This window comes from Oncorhynchus kisutch, linkage group LG22 (assembly GCF_002021735.2).
Source record: "Oncorhynchus kisutch isolate 150728-3 linkage group LG22, Okis_V2, whole genome shotgun sequence".
In the NCBI taxonomy this organism is placed as follows: domain Eukaryota; kingdom Metazoa; phylum Chordata; class Actinopteri; order Salmoniformes; family Salmonidae; genus Oncorhynchus; species Oncorhynchus kisutch.
Genome location: NC_034195.2, coordinates 12,474,940 through 12,495,243, shown reverse-complemented (window position 1 = coordinate 12,495,243; position 20,304 = coordinate 12,474,940). Strand labels below are relative to the sequence as shown.

Sequence of the window (20,304 nt, the reverse complement as noted above, 5' to 3'; positions counted from 1 at the left end):
TCAAGCCCAGCTGATTTGTACGGGTCCAGGTTTTGCAGCTCTTTCAGAACATCTGCTATCTGGATTTGGGTAAAGGAGAACCTGGAGAGGCTTGGGCGAGGAGCTGCGGGGGGGGCGGAGCTGTTGGCCGAGGTTGAAGTAGCCAGGCGGAAGGCATGGCCAGCCGTTGAGAAATGCTTATTGAAGTTTTCGATAATCATGGATTTATCAGTGGTGACCGTGTTACCTAGCCTCAGTGCAGTGGGCAGCTGGGAGGAGGTGCTCTTGTTCTCCATGGACTTCACAGTGTCCCAGAACTTTTTGGAGTTGGAGCTACAGGATGCAAACTTCTGCCTGAAGAAGCTGGCCTTAGCTTTCCTGACTGACTGCATGTATTGGTTCCGGACTTCCCTGAACAGTTGCATATCACGGGGACTATTCGATGCTATTGCAGTCCGCCACAGGATGTTTTTGTGCTGGTCGAGGGCAGTCAGGTCTGGGGTGAACCAAGGGCTGTATCTGTTCTTAGTTCTGCATTTTTTGAACGGAGCATGCTTATCTAAAATGGTGAGGAAGTTACTTTTAAAGAATGACCAGGCATCCTCAACTGACGGGATGAGGTCAATGTCCTTCCAGGATACCCGGGCCAGGTCGATTAGAAAGGCCTGCTCACAGAAGTGTTTTAGGGAGCGTTTGACAGTGATGAGGGGTGGTCGTTTGACTGCGGCTCCGTAGCGGATACAGGCAATGAGGCAGTGATCGCTGAGATCCTGGTTGAAGACAGCGGAGGTGTATTTGGAGGGCCAGTTGGTCAAAGTGACGTCTATGAGGGTGCCCTTGTTTACAGAGTTGGGGTTGTACCTGGTGGGTTCCTTGATGATTTGTGTGAGATTGAGGGCATCTAGCTTAGATTGTAGGACTGGCGGGGTGTTAAGCATATCCCAGTTTAGGTCACCTAACAGAACAAACTCTGAAGCTAGATGGGGGGCGATCAATTCACAAATGGTGTCCAGGGCACAGCTGGGAGCTGAGGGGGGTCGGTAGCAGGCGGCAACCGTGAGAGACTTATTTCTGGAGAGAGTAATTTTCAAAATTAGTAGTTCGAACTGTTTGGGTATGGACCTGGAAAGTATGACATTACTTTGCAGGCCATCTCTGCAGTAAACTGCAACTCCTCCCCCTTTGGCAGTTCTATCTTGACGGAAGATGTTATAGTTGGGTATGGAAATCTCTGAATTTTTGGTGGCCTTCCTGAGCCAGGATTCAGACACAGCAAGGACATCAGGGTTAGCAGAGTGTGCTAAAGCAGTGAGTAAGACAAACTTAGGGAGGAGGCTTCTGATGTTGACATGCATGAAACCAAGGCTTTTTCGAACACAGAAGTCAACAAATGAGGGTGCCTGGGGACATGCAGGGCCTGGGTTTACCTCCACATCACCCGCGGAACAGAGAAGGAGTAGTATGAGGGTGCGGCTAAAGGCTATCAAAACTGGTCGCCTAGAGCGTTGGGGACAGAGAATAAGAGGAGCAGGTTTCTGGGCATGGTAGAATATATTCAGGGCATAATGCGCAGACAGGGGTATGGTGGGGTGCGGGTACAGCGGAGGTAAGCCCAGGCACTGGGTGATGATGAGAGAGGTTGTATCTCTGGACATGCTGGTAGTAATGGGTGAGGTCACCGCATGTGTGGGAGGTGGGACAAAGGAGTTATCAGGGGTATGAAGAGTGGAACTAGGGGCTCCATTGTGAACTAAAACAATGATAACTAACCTGAACAACAGTATACAAGGCATATTGACATTTGAGAGAGACATACAGCGAGGCATACAGTAATCACAGGTGTTGAATTGGGAAAGCTAGCTAAAACAGTAGGTGAGACAACAGCTAATCAGCTAGCACAACAACAGCAGGTAAAATGGCGTAGACTAGGCAACGGGGCCAACAGATAAAACAAACAAGCAGAATGGAGTACCGTGATTTATGGACAGTCCAGCGTGCATCAGCTATGTAGCCAAGAGATCAGTGTCCAGGGGGCAGCGGTGGATGGGGAAGGGAAGCTGGACTGGCGAGTGTTATCCAGGTAAAAAAAACGAACAATGACTAAATAGCTTGTAGCTAGTTAGCTGGTTAGCTTCTGGAGGTTCTTGAGTGTGTTCTAAAAATAAATAAAAAATAATAGCGATTCCGTATCACATTGGGTGAGGCAGGTTTCCGGAAGGTATAAACAAATTAAAAGTCAAAAGAGATAGAAAGTAACTATGGGTCCGGTGGGCGTTTGGGACGCGGCGATTCAGGCGGTTAGCAGGCCTGTGCTAACAAGCTAACAGTTTGTAGGCCCGGGCTAGACAAGGTAGCAGTTAGCGGACCGGAGCTGGACAAGCTAGCAGTTAGCAGGCCGAATTAGCAAGCAGGGAGATAGCGAGGGCTAGAGAGTTAGCCTTTGGGGGACGTCGCGATGGGGTGAGTCTGTTTATTCCTCTTCATGCGGTGACATCGATAGACCGGTCGTGGGCCCGGGTATTGTAGCTCAGGAGTATGCTACGGTGGTAGCGCAGGCCGGGCTAGCTTCAAGCTAAGTGGGTGGAAACGCTAGCCAGGGGTAATCATCCAGGGTTGCGGTTTAGCTAGATAGCTAGTTGTGAAGATCCAGCGTATTTGGAAGCTTAGGTTTAGCAAAATGTTTTTAAAGGGATAGCTATGTAAAAAAAGAAAAATATGTAAAAAACGAAAAATAAACAAAATATAAACAAAATATACAGGGACACGACACGACAGGACGACTTACTGCTACGCCATCTTGGATTTGCCTGCAATGACAACAAGCTCAGTCCGATGATGCTGTGACACACCGCCCCAGACCATGACGGACTCTCCACCTCCAAATTGATCCCGCTCCAGAGTACAGGCCTCGGTGTAACGCTCATTCCTTCAACGATAATCACAAATCTGACCATCGCCCCCGATGAGACAAAACCGTGACTCGTCAGTAAAGAGCACTTTTTGCCAGTCCTGTCTGGTCCACCGACGGTGGGTTTGTGCCCATAGGTGACGTTGTTAACGGTGATGTCTGGTGAGGACCTGCCATACCACAGGCCTACAAGACCTCAGTCCAGCCTATTTCAGCCTATTGCGGACAGTCTGAGCACTGATGGAGGGATTGTGCATTCCTGGTGTAACTCGGGTAGTTGTTGTTGCCATCCTGTACCTGTCCCACAGGTGTGATGTTCGGCTGTACCGATCCTGTGCAGGTGTTGTTACATGCAGGTGTTGTTACATGCAGGTGTTGTTACATGTGGTTACATACTTATACACAGTGTAAGGGGATAAAGAATATGTACATAAGGATATATGAATGGGTGATGGTACAGAGCAGCATAGGCAAGATACAGTAGATGATATCGAGTACAGTATATACATATGAGATGAGTATGTAAACAAAGTGGCAAGTGATACATAAGGATGCAGTCGATGATATAGAGTACAGTATATACGTATGCATATGAGATGAATAATGTAGGGTAAGTAACATTATATAAGGTAGCATTGTTTAAAGTGGCTAGTGATATATTTACATCATTTCCCATCAATTCCCATTATTAAAGTGGCTGGAGTTGAGTCATTGTCAGTGTGTTGGCAGCAGCCACTCAATGTTAGTGGTGGCTGTTTAACAGTCTGCTGGCCTTGAGATAGAAGCTGTTTTTCAGTCTCTCGGTCCCAGCTTTGATGCACCTGTACTGACCTCGCCTTCTGGATGATAGCGGGGTGAACAGGCAGTGGCTCGGGTGGTTGATGTCCTTGATGATCTTTATGGCCTTCCTGTGACATCGGGTGGTGTAGGTGTCCTGGAGGGCAGGTAGTTTGCCCCCGGTGGTGCGTTGTGCAGACCTCACTACCCTCTGGAGAGCCTTACGGTTGAGGGCGGTGCAGTTGCCATACCAGGCGGTGATACAGCCCGCCAGGATGCTCTCGATTGTGCATCTGTAGAAGTTTGTGAGTGCTTTTGGTGACAAGCCGAATTTCTTCAGCCTCCTGAGGTTGAAGAGGCGCTGCTGCGCCTTCTTCACGATGCTGTCTGTGTGAGTGGACCAATTCAGTTTGTCTGTGATGTGTATGCCGAGGAACTTAAAACTTGCTACCCTCTCCACTACTGTTCCATCGATGTGGATAGGGGGGTGTTCCCTCTGCTGTTTCCTGAAGTCCACAATCATCTCCTTAGTTTTGTTGACGTTGAGTGTGAGGTTATTTTCCTGACACCACACTCCGAGGGCCCTCACCTCCTCCCTGTAGGCCGTCTCGTCGTTGTTGGTAATCAAGCCTACCACTGTTGTGTCGTCCGCAAACTTGATGATTGAGTTGGAGGCGTGCGTGGCCACGCAGTCCTGGGTGAACAGGGAGTACAGGAGAGGGCTCAGAACGCACCCTTGTGGGGCCCCAGTGTTGAGGATCAGAGGGGAGGAGATGTTGTTGCCTACCCTCACCACCTGGGGGCGGCCCGTCAGGAAGTCCAGTACCCAGTTGCACAGGGCGGGGTCGAGACCCAGGGTCTCGAGCTTGATGACGAGCTTGGAGGGTACTATGGTGTTGAATGCCGAGCTGTAGTCGATGAACAGCATTCTCACATAGGTATTCCTCTTGTCCAGATGGGTTAGGGCAGTGTGCAGTGTGGTTGAGATTGCATCGTCTGTGGACCTATTTGGGCGGTAAGCAAATTGGAGTGGGTCTAGGGTGTCAGGTAGGGTGGAGGTGATATGGTCCTTGACTAGTCTCTCAAAGCACTTCATGATGATGGATGTGAGTGCTACGGGGCGGTAGTCGTTTAGCTCAGTTACCTTAGCTTTCTTGGGAACAGGAACAATGGTGGCCCTCTTGAAGCATGTGGGAACAGCAGACTGGTATAGGGATTGATTGAATATGTCCGTAAACACACCGGCCAGCTGGTCTGCGCATGCTCTGAGGGCGCGGCTGGGGATGCCGTCTGGGCCTGCAGCCTTGCGAGGGTTAACACGTTTAAATGTCTTACTCACCTCAGCTGCAGTGAAGGAGAGACCGCATGTTTTCATTGCAGGCCGTGTCAGTGGCACTGTATTGTCCTCAAAGCGGGCAAAAAAGTTATTTAGTCTGCCTGGGAGCAAGACATCCTGGTCCGTGACGTGACTGGGCTATCTCAAGGCCATCAGACTGTTAAACAGCCATCACTAACATTGAGTGGCTGCTGCCAACATACTGACTCAACTCCAGCCACTTTAATAATGGAAAAATGTATGTAATCAATTTATCACTAGCCACTTTATATTATATAATGTTTACTTACCCTACATTACTCATCTCATGTATATACTGTACTCGATACCATCTACTGCATCTTGCCTATGCCGTTCTGTACCATCACTCATTCATATATCTTTATGTACATATTCTTATTCATTCCTTTACACTTGTGTGTATAAGGTAGTTGTTGTGAAATTGTTAGGTTATATTACTTGTTAGATACTACTGCATGGTCGGAACTAGAAGCACAAGCATTTCGCTACACTTGCATTAACACCTGCTAACCATGTGTATGTGACAAATACAATTTGATTTGATAAACATTGTGCAGCAGCCAAACTGTCATTGTATTACCATGATGGAGATAAATGGCACATCAGCTGCATATTCTGTATGGGTCATTCTATAAAAGTGTGCAGAAAAAGTTTCAGCACGTCTACCAACATGTCAGCCAAACAGTGAGAAGTGTCACTCAGGCAGTACTACACCCCTGCAATCTGTTGAACTCAACGAGCACTTGAAGCGCACCTAGCCTAGCGCACCTAGATACAATTTGGTCATACAGAAATGAGAGACCACATGTGTGGGTATTTAATACAAATTTGGGAAGATTTGACCAAGGAAAAAGTTCTGGTTGGTGTCAGGAATTGTTAAACAGTTAGGAACGGAGGTTGAGTGAAGTAACAGCAAACAGCATGTTGAATGAGCAACTAATGAGCATGGCCGGAGAGCCTCACAAGTTTGACAAAATTACCTTATCTTTCAGTCTAATGTGGCTATTTACTTTCTTTTGTAGCTCTTGATCAGAAGCAAGCTTTTTGAAAGTAGTTAGGCCTAACTGTCCTCTCCAAGTTTAGCTGGAATTTAAGTCAAAAGGATTAGAACATTTTTATTGGTTGACGATAGGCCTATGACATTGGCTTACATCTCGTCTGGCACTGCGCAGAATATCAGATCTCAACAACGATTGGAGAATGTTTAAGCTCACCAGTAGAATACCACATCCGTAATGATATACACTCAATGGTCAGTTTATTAGGTACACCCATCTGGTACCGGGTAGGACCCCCCTGTAGCCATAATGCGATGCACCTGGTCAGCAACAATGTATCAAGGAAACCTAACGTGTGCCAGGAAAACATTCTCCACACCATTACACCTCCAGCCTGTACCATTGACACCAAGCAGTAAGGGGCAATGGACTCAAATTCTGACTATGCCATCAGCATGACACAACAGGAACTGGGATTTGTCAGACCAGGCAATGTTTTTCCCCCCTCAACTGTCCAGCGTTGGTGATCACGTGCCCACTGGAGCCACTTCTTCTTGTTTTTAGCTGATAGGAGTGGAACCCGGTGTGGTCGTCTGCTGCCATTGCCCATCCGTGACAAGGACAGATGAGTTGTGTATTCTGAGATGCCGTTTTGCACACCACTGTTGTACTGCGGCGTTATTTTTCTGTTTGTGGCACGCCGACTAGCTTGCGCGATTCTTACCATTCTCCTTCGACCTCTTTCATCAACGAGCTGCCGCCGACTGGATGTTTTTTGTTTGTCGCGCCATTCTCTGTAAACTACGGAAGTCCAGAGAGTACATGTGAATTACAAATGTATTCCCTCATTATGTCGTGATCACAACTTATTTATCTCTTGATCACGACATAACAAAGTTGTTTTGTCGGGATCACAAGAACATTTTCTCATGATCACAACATAAAAGTTGTTTTGAACGAGATCATGAGATAAACTCTATAAATAAGGGTGGACATATTGATGATAGATTGGCTGAGGAGGCAGCACATGTGTTTTTATCGATTGCTACACTAAATGATGGGACATTTCACGCTAACGTAATGCTTTCATCTGTGTTTGGTGCTCATTATCAGTTTATAACTTTGAATATTAGCAAGCTAAATGATCCGTACCTTGATTTAAGAGCTCTTGTGGCATCTAAGTCCTTGAAAGAAATGTACCATCCCTTAGTGTAGCAATCAATAAAAACATATACGCCGTCGTCTCAGTTGTCTTTCTTGGCACTGGAAAAATATTGTCTAGAGACCTGCCGCTAATGCAAAGTAACTATCCATAAAACATTTTTTGGGGTATTTGTTGTTATCGAGCAAAATAGTTACAAGTATTGCATTTATGACTTTTGCTCCATATTGCCAAGCTCTAGCACTTACCCCAAAAATGATTTATCACCAATGTATTTTTTATTGCAAAAGATGAGTCAATGTATCACTAAGGATTTTTTTCATTTTGTGATACAAGGTCCGCTACCCACATGGTGGTCCTCTGTAACTCAATTGGTAGACCATGGAGATAGCCTCAATGCCGCTGCCTGTGCTGTCACAGACGCCACAATGAGGGCACCTCGAAATATCTAAATTGTGTTAATTGTTTCAGTTGTAACCGTCCATTTTGGTTTGGATTACTTGTACTTATTTTTATTTTCTAGAATCTCCAGCTAACAAATGTACATCCCAGCAAACATATATTTTAGTCCCAAAAGTATATTAGATGTTCGGTAGTGACACTTCTTAAAAACACATGAAGACAATGCAGGCAGACAGACTACTCACCATGTGACCATGCTTGAGAGGGGTACAATCCCATCACCTGGTGATATTGGTAGGGGTGTGGCTTAAGGCACATCCATTCTACAGTCTTTTAATGTGTATGTTTCGGAAGTAACATCAAAAGGTGGGACAGCATTTATTTTTATTTTTTTAAGATGTTTAAAAATGAACAAAACTACCAATTCGATCAGTATCTTTCAATGTAATAACAGAACAACTCAAGATGTTCTATTGAAATAATCGTGTTTAAAGATTAAAATATAAGTTTACAACATTTTGCTCGACTCCCATGGACCAATAAGAGCTCAAATGTAGCAAGTAGCCTGTTTACAACATACCCCAAATGTATGAAGTTTGTGGTTTGTGTATTGTAGTGTAGTGGTGGTTTCCATACATCTAAGATTTTTTGATTGAGTATTTATGAATATGCTGCTTACTAATGTGCTATGAAGTCCTTATGTCGGTATCCTTTGAATTAAGTTTAAACCGAGAATTCTTGGTATTTTCAACATTATCTCCCATGTTGTATCAATGGACTTGAAAATAAACTCTGACCTTTTGCCGCGCTTCTGAGAAGGAGTTGCCATATTTTTCCTGTAGATAGCGGTAGTCAAAGTTTGGGAAGGGTGAGGGTGCAGGAAAGGTTCCAGACTTCCATAACTTCCAGAGGTTGACTCCTGCCACCGCCAACAACAGGAGGAACCCAGCCACGAACACCCCTACCTCCCATTCGGGGGGAGCTCGGACCACTGAGGGGAAATAACATTTGTTTGTTAGGCAAATTATGCCCACTATTTACTGTAACGTATCATCAAACAAGAAGTGCTTGATAAAACCTTTAACACTATAAATTCATAACACAATGAGAGTCATTTGATGACTCATTACCAACAAAAACAGAATTCTCATTTCCACATAAAAACACATTTCACATCTTCGACTTGAAATAACCATTATCAACTGTTACTGCCGTCTCTCTCTTAAGAAAAATGACTTATTATGAATGCCCAAAGCGGACAGTTTCACCTTGCCTTTTCAAAGCAGCAAGCAGGCAAATTATGGAATATCTTGGTCTTTTTAATGTGTCAAAGCCTTGTTTAAGTGTTCTTATGAAGGGTTGGCTTAAGGACACACACAAACAGACTGAATCGGTGGCTCTGCTGTGTGTGACCAAGCAGCATGAAACATCAGAATGGATGGGGCATCGTGGGGCCACACACACACACAGACTCACCGCTGATATGGTAGTCCGATATATCCTTGCCCTGTGCTGAGGACATTGTACAGCCACCAGCCTAAAAACAAAAGAACACTAGTTTGTTCTTTGTTGAATGCACCAGTCTATAATGCATTATGAATGCATTATAAAGGCTTCTGTTACATACATATTGCACTATACGCATAAGCATAAACATTACAAGAGTAATCCTAGGTACAGTATAAGCAATCATAAGTGCTCCTTATATCATCCTTTATAAGTGCATATAAAGGCTAGAAGTGATTTTGTAACGGATTACATAGAGACGCTTCATCACTCAAAGTGCATTATAAGACTTGCTATGAACATTCATAACAGTTCACAGCTCCCTTATGTCATCCTTTATAAATGCACAAATACCATAATTACATTCATAAGTCATTATTGGTGATTTGTCATATATAATACAATAGTTTATTAATACTTTAAAAACATGACTAAATATTTGTGTCTCCTTGTGCCAGCATATAAATAAAGAAAATACTTATGTATGCCTTCATAATACAGTAAAACATAAGTTCATAGTAGAAGTAACAGCTAAAGAGTGCTCTATTGATTACAGTGTATTGAACTGGTTATTGTCCAGAAGCCTATATTACAATGTTGAGCATGACATCAGCTTAATCTTGCCACAAGCACTCATAACAACCAATTTACTGATCATGACACATGCAGATGCTGTGTTTGGTTAGCATGCATATAACGACACTAGATCCTTTAAGACAGATGAGAGAAGTTTTAATAATGGATATAGACAGAGCATGTCTTTCAAGGTAAAGTACAACACAATATTTCTGTATCGCAATATCAGCACAAGCAAATTTGCGGGTGTTAAAATCTCAGTGTTGATTCTAGTGGGTAACACCGGGGGGATTGAAATTGACACCACATGAGGTGAATACATGAAGTTTTATTTGAATCACAGGGGAATCATCAACGTGTTGAGTTAAGTTCCATTTACTCTCTCAGAATGAAAAAGACATCACATTTCCCAGCAGGCTTCGTTGCAGGTTGCTTTTTAGAATAGTTTGTTTTAATATCTATGTTCCTGCATGCACATTGATTCATAAATTAAACTAATCCAATCTGTAATTGGTTGGATTTATTTCATTTATCAATCTTCCCCATCTTGGCAGTCTTTTTAACTGCAGTTGCGGGTGATTAACAGTTCCAATTGTTGAATCCATAGGATTCCATAGGAATTATATAACACTTTGCAAGCCAGCACAATGTGACTTACGGATGTGGCCTGTAAACCAAGAGTTTCAGACCACTGTGTTAGAGTAATACTAGGCTGTCGAAGTATGGTATTGTGATTTTTTTTATATAAATAATGTCATTTGGCACTCACTTGGTGAAGGAAACAGGACTGCAAAAATCATGTCTGTCACTAGCAAACACAGTCATGGGTGGTACTGGTACCTCTAAAATTCACACAAAAGAAACCCTCTAAAATAATATGCAAATAAGGCTTTACACCCTACAGTGTTAAAACAACACTCAAAAACAAGTAACACCACGTTTTAATTCCCAAACACTGAGAAAGTGTAACAGCATCAGCTCTAATAAAGTGTTCATTTATGTCATAATTTGCACCCATGGTGTTACGGACCCAACACTCTTGGGGTTTTAGTTTATCAACACGTTGAAAACTGTTCGTTTAACACAGGTTTCTCCAACCCTGGTCCTGGAGAGCTACCCTCCTGTAGGTTTTTACGCCAACCCCAGTTGTAACTAACCTGATTCAGCTTATCAGCTAGCTAATTATTAGAGTCAGGTGTGCTCTCCAGGAACAGGGTTGGAGAGCCCTGGTTTAACACTATTTAAGATGGGCACATCATTTCTAAGAAAGTGTTCAATTTAACACGGTTGGTGTTAAAATTCAGATCGCAAATTTGCTGTGCAGTAAACAGCAAAAATGGCAGCCTCAGTATGAGTCATTCACCCACCCACCCACCATCCCTCCCCCTTCCTTGGAAGCTCCCTGCAACTCCGTCTAGACTGAGGCTTAAACTTACGGTATGTTTCCCAGTCGAAACTGTTCACACATATATTATGATGGAATCTTTAGAAGTTTTTGTTAGTTTTGTCTTTGGCAGGTTTTTTTTGGGCTGTTCATGCACACCATTTTTTTTTTCTTTTAGCAAGTTGAAGTTCGGTAGCTGAAATCTACACCCCCTTCAGCGGTGGTTGGTCAACAGTACTACTCCTAGTAGGAACATTAAGTGTGTGTTGTTGTTCAACGGAAGACGACTAGTTTTCATGCAAATTTTTTCACTTGGGAAAATACTGCACCAAACATCTGCACCAAAAATGTCAAAATGTATTACAGATGTATTGATTAATCGCTATTATTTTGAGGAAGTGTATACTGGCTATGTTGTTGTCTCGAGAGGGACAAACAGTAATATTTCTTGTTTTTCAAGCGAAGGTCTTTTAAGGGAGTATGTGAGCACAGGCGTTCGCTTCCCCTAGCCGAGTTCTGCTAGAAGCAAACCCAACCTATGTATGCGGATGCCTTTAGAGTAACCAGGAACATTACACTAATGACATAGAAGGGGGGGATGAGGAGGTCGGGGAGAAATCACTCAATTCTGCTGAGTGATTTGTAAATGCAGGGCAGCCCAAGTAAATAATTAAATTGGCTGGCGCAGTGCAGGCGAATGACAGCTGCTGAAATGTCATTAGTAGGGTCCTACAGTAGCACAGAGAGTGGGCGAGGGGGGGGGGGGGGGGGCTCTGCTAAACTTGCCTCTGGCGGCTGTGAAGACTACAGCCTGTCTCTCTCATCTATAGTCTGACTTTTCCTTATCCCTCCCTCCCTTCATAAAGGTGAATGGTTTGTGCAAAGGTAGCCTGGGTTTGCTTAAGCACAAACTGATCTGGACTAGGCTTAATCAGGTTAGTTCAGGCTGGTGGAAGCTTCTTTTCACAAGGGAGAGGGAGGACAGAGTGGGGGAGGGAGGGAAATAATGATACAGATAGAGGGACTGAGAAAGTGAGCATCAGAAAGCAAGAGACAAAAAAGCTGTGCGGGCTAAAAACCCTCTATTCTCCTTAGTGAACCCTTCTGAGTGAGACAGAGAGACAAGGAAGACAAGGTCTTCACACATTGTCATTTGGTTCTGTGTATTGGTAGGCATATATTGAATTTCAATTGCCAGGGTCAAGCCCAATGAAAAATGGATTGGAATAATAACTATTGATTCCAGTGATTGACACCCAACATGATAGTGATTAAGTACTGCAGTCTGGGTTTTTCTCCAAACCAAGAGGTATCAGGGCTTTGCTGTAGAGGGCATTTTTGCTAAACTAATGACCAAAGAGAATTTAAATAAAGAGGCATAGAAAACTGCTTCTCCAATAGAAACCCCCGGTCATGCATGTCATAGCAACGTTAGCTAGCATAGTTCACGAACAGAAACACACAATTGGGTCTAACTGTCGGGTCGAACTCTGCATGTGCAGGCCGTCAAATCAAAGGCTCTCCTTCGATATTAAGTTATTTTTGACGAAAATGAAAACAAGTTAAGTTTGTCACTTTCACAAGGCAGTAGTAATGAGATTTTCAGCAACTAAATAGATTGGCTTGTATCTAGGTTTTGCCTTTAGATTCTCCCATTGACTGCCAAACCCCAAACTCTAGTCTGGTCTGTCGAGTCTGCTTTGCGAAGCCTTCCCAAAAGTATCGCGATGTTTGGCCTCTAGGTTTGAAAACCCTGTAGCATTACAGTCCTTGTTCTGGAAAGAATTAGCATATTAGCACATTTCAGTTGTAGTGTCAAATTTGCATACTAAAGTACTTGGCCATCTAATCTGAATTTGCTCAATCCTCTACATCTCATGGGTACTTCACAACTAAAATTCACTAATAGTGTAGTTGCAAAAACCATCATGTGCTATGATGAAACTGGCTCTCATGAGGACCGCCACAGGATTGGAAGACGCAGAGTTATCTCTGCTGCAGAGGATAAGTTCATTAGAGTTACCAGACTCAGAAATAGCACAAATAAATACTTCAGAGTTCAAGTAACAGACACATCTCACCATCAACTGTTCAGAGGAGACTGTGTGAATCAGGCCTTCATGGTTGAATTGCTGCAAGGAAACCACTACTAAAGGACACCAATAATAAGAAGAGACTTGCTTGTGCCAAGCAATGGGCATTAAACTGGTGGAAAACTGTCCTTTTAGATTTTTAGTTCCAACCGCTGTGTCTTTCTGAGACGCAGTGTAGGTGAATGGATGATATCTGCATGTGTGGTTCCCACCATGAAGCATGGAGGAGGTGTGATGGTGCAGGGGTGCTTTGCTGGTGACACTGTTAGTGATTTATTAAGAATTCAAGGGACACTTAAACAGCATTGCTTCCACAGCATTCTGTAGCGATTCACCATCCCATCTGGTTTGCGCTTAGTGGGACTATCATTTGTTTTACAACAGGACAATGACCAAACATTCCTCCAGGCTGTGTAAGGGCTATTTGACCAAGAAGGAGGGTGATGAAGTGCTGCATCAGATGACTTGGCTTCCACAATCACCTGACCTCAACCCAATTGAGATGGTTTGGGATGAGTTGGACCGTAGAGGGAAGGAAAAGCAGCTAACAAGTGCTCAGCATATGTGGGAACTCCTTCAAGACTGCTGGAAAAGCATTCCAGGTGAAGCTGATTGAGAGAATGCCAAGCGTGTGCAAAGCTGTCATCAGGACAAAGGGTTGCTACTTTAAAGAATAAAAAATACATTTTGATTTGTTTAACACTTTTTTGGTTACTACATGATTCCATATGTGTTATTTCATAGTGTTGATGTCTTCACTATTATTCTAAATGTAGAAAATAGTTTAAAAAATAAAGAAAAACCCTTGAATGAGTAGGTGTGTCCAAACTCTTGACTGGTACTCTTCATATCGTGGGCATAATAATGACATAAGAGGTCATAAACATTAATGACAAACTATGTCTAACCTAACACGGTAGTTGGTTCGTGCCTAGCTGCTCTGTTCAATTCCACTGACATCCGCTGTCATGACTGTTTATAACATCTATTATCAGGATTACAGCATATGGCTGCCTCAGACGAGAGGCCATGTCAGTGGCAGAGCGACCCGATCCAGTCACAAACTAAACAATCCCCCTACTCGGACTGACAGATATTACAACAGCCCTATGCCTTACTTTATGAGACTGCTTAAAGCGGTAATCCTTAATGGTGAAACTGCCATATCTGTTACTGACATTGTTTCCCTCTGACATCATTGCACGGGCCACAGAACACCAGAATATGTACTGCGTATTTTTCACCTGTGCTTGGTCAACAAAACATAAACAACGGCCGTGGGACGGACAGTGGCGTTGTTTCCGCTAATGCAGTTTCCATTGTTAACACTGCTTGACTGTTATATTGTATACTACATCTCAAATACTATTAACTTCAATATTTTTTGTTTTACTTACTTACATATGCCTATGTATGCTGCAATTCAGTTTTTGCTGTAAAAGTGTACACTTTAAATAATGTATAACTATACATTTGTAACTTGATGTTTCAAGTAATATTATTTTACATTAGTTTATCAATCCATAGCTGATACAATATCAAGCTGGTGAAAAATAACTATATAATAGTTCCTAATATTCCTCGAAGCAAATATCAATGAATAATACTAAATTAAGCAAATGGTGCCAAGCAGAAATATGGCGAAAACTGGACAGATTATTCTGAATGATTCAATGACTCTACTTCTTTTGCTTCTGTCGATGAAAAGGATAACCTTTCGACTCAGAGACAGAAAGCAAGCTTGTTGTGGAAACACCCTCCCTGTGGAGTTGTGTGACACTGCAGCCTCCACAGTGCCTACAGAGAACAAGAGCACAGCCGGTGTGTGTGTGTGTGAGAGAGAGAGATTATCTGCGTGTGTGTGTGAGAGAGAGATACTCTGCGTGTGTGTGAGAGAGAGATACTCTGCTTGTGTGTGTGAGAGAGAGATACTCTGCGTGTGTGTTTGAGAGAGAGATACTCTGCGTGTGTGTGTGAGAGAGATACTCTGCGTGTGTGTGTGTGAGAGAGAGAGAGAGAGAGAGAGCGAGACTGCGTGTGTGTGAGAGAGAGAGCGAGACTCTGCGTGTGTGCGTGTGTGTGTGTGTGTGTGTGTGTGTGTGTGTGTGTGTGTGTGTGTGTGTGTGTGTGTGTGTGTGTGTGTGTGTAAGATCGAGAGATAGACTATGTGTGTGAAAGAGTGTGTGTGTATCCTGTTAGCACTTCTGCTGTGTTGGCTCTCATAAAGAGCTTCATGATTGGCTCCTCTGTGTATTTGCAGGGGAGACCACACAGCGCATGGGCAAACACACACAGTACACACTAGTCAGTCAGCCCTTCTGTTAACTGGAGAGCCCTGGCACTATCAAAGACAATCTGCTGTCAACAACAAAAACTGCAGAGTGTGTGTGTACTAAATGTGTGCTTATCTGTACAAATGTAAAAGAACAGGACCTGGTGTGCTACCCCTACTGAAGAAAATGTGAAAATGTGTACTAATTCCCCAAAAACACCATTGATCAAATATAATGGATGCAGTGCTGCGAGAGAGAGAGAGAGAGAGAGAGAGAGAGAGAGAGAGAGAGAGAGACAGAGAAGGGTGGGGATCAAGAAAGAGAGAACGATCACAGCAAGTGTGCTTTTGTCAGCTTCTCTCTCTCTTCTTTCTTGCCAGATGGGGAGAAGGGGAGAGGGAGATCAAGAAAGAGAGAATGATCACAGCAAGTGTGCTTTCATTAGCTTCTCTCTCTCTCTTCTTTCTCGCCGGCTTCGGTACAACTAATAAATCAACTTTGCTTTTAATCTCGCGCAATGAGTCATAATAAAAATTAACTGCATCGCTGCCACAGTGCCTGGGAATAGGGAATAAACTATCCTAGTGTGGCGGTAATTCCGGCTCGTCTCTGCCACGCCACATTCGCTTCAGTTGCCAGATATAGGCTGGGTTTCTGTACAGCACTTTGAGATATAAGGTGATGTAAGAAGGGCTTTATAAATACATTTGATTTTGATATAGTTTCCTTCCCCGGCACATTTGACAGCTTTTCCCCTGTGCTTTTAACTAAAAGCTAGCTGGCGCAGGGCTTTTGAAACGTCAGAGGATAGGAGAATCTGGAAACTGTGGCCTCCCCCTCACAGTGAATCACCAGCTCAATCAATCAAGGTGAAAACACAACTCCCCTTCTTCCGCTGACACTTGCATCCCTTGAGACTTAGCAGGGAACACTATGGAAATGCAATCTATTATTACCGTTGGGGAACACTTTAGTTATTGCTTAAGCCCCAAACTGAAGCCAATAAGGACTGCCTATAGTCCACATAGGTGCTATAGCTGCTTAAACATCTATAACTACAGAGCCTTCAGAAAGTATTCATACCCTTTGACTTATTCCACATTTTGTTGTTACAGCCTGAATAAAACATGTATTATTCTACACACAATACCCCATAATGACAAGTGAAAACATGTTTTTAGAAATGTTTTCCAAATGTATTGAAAATGAAATACCGATATATCTCATTTACATACACTACCGTTCAAAAGTTTGGGGTCACTTAGAAATGTACTTGTTTTTGAAAGAAAAGCACACTTTTTGTCCATTAAAATAACATCATATTGATAAGAAAGACAGTGTAGACATTGTTAATGCTGTAAATGACTATTGTAGCTGGAAATGGCTGATTCTTTATGGAATATCTACGTAGGAGTACAGAGGCCCATTATCAGCAACCATCACTCCTGTGTTCCAATGGCACGTTGTGTTAGCTAATCCAAGTTTATCATTTTAAACAGGCTAATTGATCATTAGAAAACCTTATGCAATTATGTTAGAACAGCGGAAAACTGTTGTTCTGATTAAAGAAGCAATAAAACTGCCCATCTTTAGACTAGTTGAGTATCTGGAGCATCAGCATTTGTGGGTTCGATTACAGGCTCAAAATGGACAGAAACAAAGACCTTTCTTCTGAAACTCGTCAGTCTATTCTTGTTCTGAGAAAGGAAGGCTATTCCATGTGAGAAATTGCCAAGAGACTGAAGATCTCGTACAAAGCTGTGTAATACTCCCTTCACAGAACAGTGCAAACTGGCCCTAACCAGAATAGAAAGAAGTGGGTGGCCCTGGTGCACATCTGAGCAAGAGGACAAGTACATTAGTGTGTCTAGTTTGAGAAACAGACGCCTCACAAACCCTCAACTGGCAGCTTCATTAAATAAATATTTTAAATATTTTAGCTCTGTTAAGTTGGTTGTTGATCATTTTAAAGTCTTGCCGCCGATTTAAGTCAAAACTGTAACTAGGCCACTCAGGAACATTCAATGTCGTCTTGGTAAATAACTCCAGTATATATTTGGACTTGTGTTTAAGGTTATTAACCTGCTGAAAGGTGAATTTGTCTCCAAGTGTCTGTTGGAAAGCAGACAACCAGATTTTCTTCTAGGATTTTGCCTGTGTTTAGCTCTATTCCAATCATACCCATAACATGCTGCAGCCACCACTATGCTTGAAAATATGAAGAGTGGTACTCAGTGATGTGTTGTATTGGATTTGCCCCAAACATAACGCTTTGTATTCAGGACATGAAGTTAATTTAATTGCCATTGTTTGCAGTTTTACTTAATTATTTGTAATTTATTTTTTTATTTGACCCCTTTTTCTCCCCAATTTCGTGGTTTCCAGTTGTTAGTAGCTACTATCTTGTCTCATCGCTACAACTCCCGTACGGGCTCGGGAGAGACGAAGGTTGAAAGTCATACGTCCTCCGATACACAACCCAACCAAGCCGTACTGCTTCTTAACACAGCGCGCATCCAACCCAGCCGCACCAATGTGTCGGAGGAAACACCGTGCACCTGGCATCCTTGGTTGTGTCTTAATGCAAACAGGATGTTTTGGGAGATTTTTTATTCGGCACAGGATTCCTTCTTTTTTTACTAGCTACTCTGTCCAGCTCCAGCCCAGGAACAGAGAGCTTGGAACAGATCATCATGGGAGCGTGTGGGTGTTAAATCAATGGTCGAGCAGACAGGAGTAGCAGGCCTATTCCTTGAGGCCCCAACAAACAATTCTGTAAAGGTCTCATACCAGAGCAGAGGCAAGGCCAGGTTGTGACAATGTTAAAGTATATATTTTTGATGATGATGATTTTGGTGATTTTGATAAGCAGTTCCGTAGCCATTATTTGAGCAGACTGGAGTTTATTACATTTTGTTCAATCTTGTGCTGAAGAACCCACGCACAGTCAATTTCTATAGGTTGTTATGGAGTGGGTTGTTGGGTACAATATATGATTCAAGTCTATTTTCTATCAACAAACAATCCCAACTTTTCAGCAGGGTAGCATGGGATCATGGTCTGACCGAGAGTGTGGTTCTGAAAGAACAGCTTCCGTTATGTCACTCGATTACTTTTCACAAACAGCCCCAAGGTTTGCCAAAGTATGTCGTCTGGTCTTTGGCGTCCCGGCGCAAATAGCGTAACCGGCAATACACGCCTAACCACCCGCGACCAGCGAGTACATCAAACATCTTTCATTCTTCCTTAACTAGCTTTAATGGTGTGCCTCCAGAAGAAAGAAAAACACGGGGAAAATGTGTTGTCCTAATAAAACAATTTCCACCACCACAAACAGCTGCAATAACATCTGCTAAATATGTGTATGTGACCAATAACATTGGTTTTGATTTGATTTGCTAGGGTGGCTAATACATTGTGTACAGCATTCAGCCAATCAGGTTGCACCAGTCTGTTGTTTACCCCTGCTGCTGTACACAACGCATTAGCCACCCTACCATAGTGGTGAGAACATTTGTTTAAGTATGACTATTTTTCAAAAAAAGAATTTGGGCGCCCCCCCCATTTAATCGCGTTAATTAAGGAGGAAAACGACGCCTTTGAAGCCTGATAGGAGGATGTTTTACGTACAAACTGGTTGCAGGTAGAGGAAATAAACATTGTCAGGAAGAAGTACGCCCTCTAGGGGTTTTGGCACTAACATACGCTTTAATGTGAATGTTCGTTTGTGGCCTCAACACTTAATATATATTTTCCCTTACGAAAACATATTGCAATCGGAGTGCAGTATAACTACAACTGCAATTGGAGTGCAGTACACTAAAAGTTATTATGCAATTACTGAGACCAAATTACCACAGTCGACAGCAGTTACTGGACTTTTAATGCAGTTTCAAAACGGCAGTCTTCTTTTGTAAGGATTAGTAGCCTATGTGGGCTATAGCATTTACAATATGTTGCTAGTGACCAGTCCAATTATGCCGTTACCCACTCTACGCCATTATAATACTTATTCATAATGCTACTATATTTACATTGCATGGACCAGCTTCATGGAGAAGCTGTCACTGTCTGCGATGCAAATCAATGTTTCAAGGCGATTGTTGCTTAGAGAATGGAATTACATTTGATCTACTCATAAAGGCTTAATGCTATACAATTAATATAATTGTTCTTCTTATTGACAATAACAACTCAATCCATGCAGAACTAGAGGTTAGACATAATGAGACAAAAAAAAGTGTCTCCATACACTCGGCATATGGCGCTTCATAGAACAAGGGTTTGCATATTCGAGCACACAAACATTAAATAAAGTAGATTCATTTTATGGAAGACTAGCGTTGGTCTTACCTTGGAGTTTTATTTTGGTGCAAGGGGGAAGGGGGGTACAACTCCACCGCTCTCCCTTCAGTTTACTCGCCGCTCTCCATCGCAACGCACAGGTGCCTGTCTTTCCGGGGTAAAACGTGATGGAGATTCACCCCTGTTCAGCGCATCCGCTCGACTAATTGTATTGAAATCATTCAACGAGGGGCCCTTCCCACTCGAGATGCATGCGATGCGAGGTCCTGAGGAGACAGTCGCTATAGAAGCATTTCTATGAGAACGTTCCCACCCCGACTGCAGAGGTAGCCTAGTCACACCCCTGCAATGCAACTTCCAGCACTTGACCAGAATACACCGGAGCGCTCAATACAAAGGATATAGATACCGCGTTATTTTCTTATGTAACGGACATCATTTCAGAAGCTCACCATACCATACACATGTATACACTGAGTGTACAAAACATTAAGAACACCTGCTCTTTTCATGACATAGACTGACCAGGTGAATCCAGGTGAAAACTATGATCCCTTATTGATGTCTCTTGTTAAATCCATTTC

The 20,304-nt window shown here is 43.0% G+C and overlaps 1 protein-coding gene across 1 annotated transcript in view; it reads right to left on the bottom strand.

The window, feature by feature from the left end:
* Positions 1–20,304, bottom strand: part of syt12 (synaptotagmin XII) — a 45,359-nt gene extending 25,055 nt beyond the window's left edge. The window contains exons 1-3 of the mRNA XM_020456235.2: positions 19,769–20,304; positions 9,060–9,120; positions 8,381–8,574 (exon numbers count right to left, since the gene is read on the bottom strand). Coding sequence (XP_020311824.1) covers positions 8,381–8,574; positions 9,060–9,105 — 240 coding nt within the window. The 5' untranslated portion in view covers positions 9,106–9,120; positions 19,769–20,304. The remainder of the gene's footprint in view (positions 1–8,380; positions 8,575–9,059; positions 9,121–19,768) is intronic.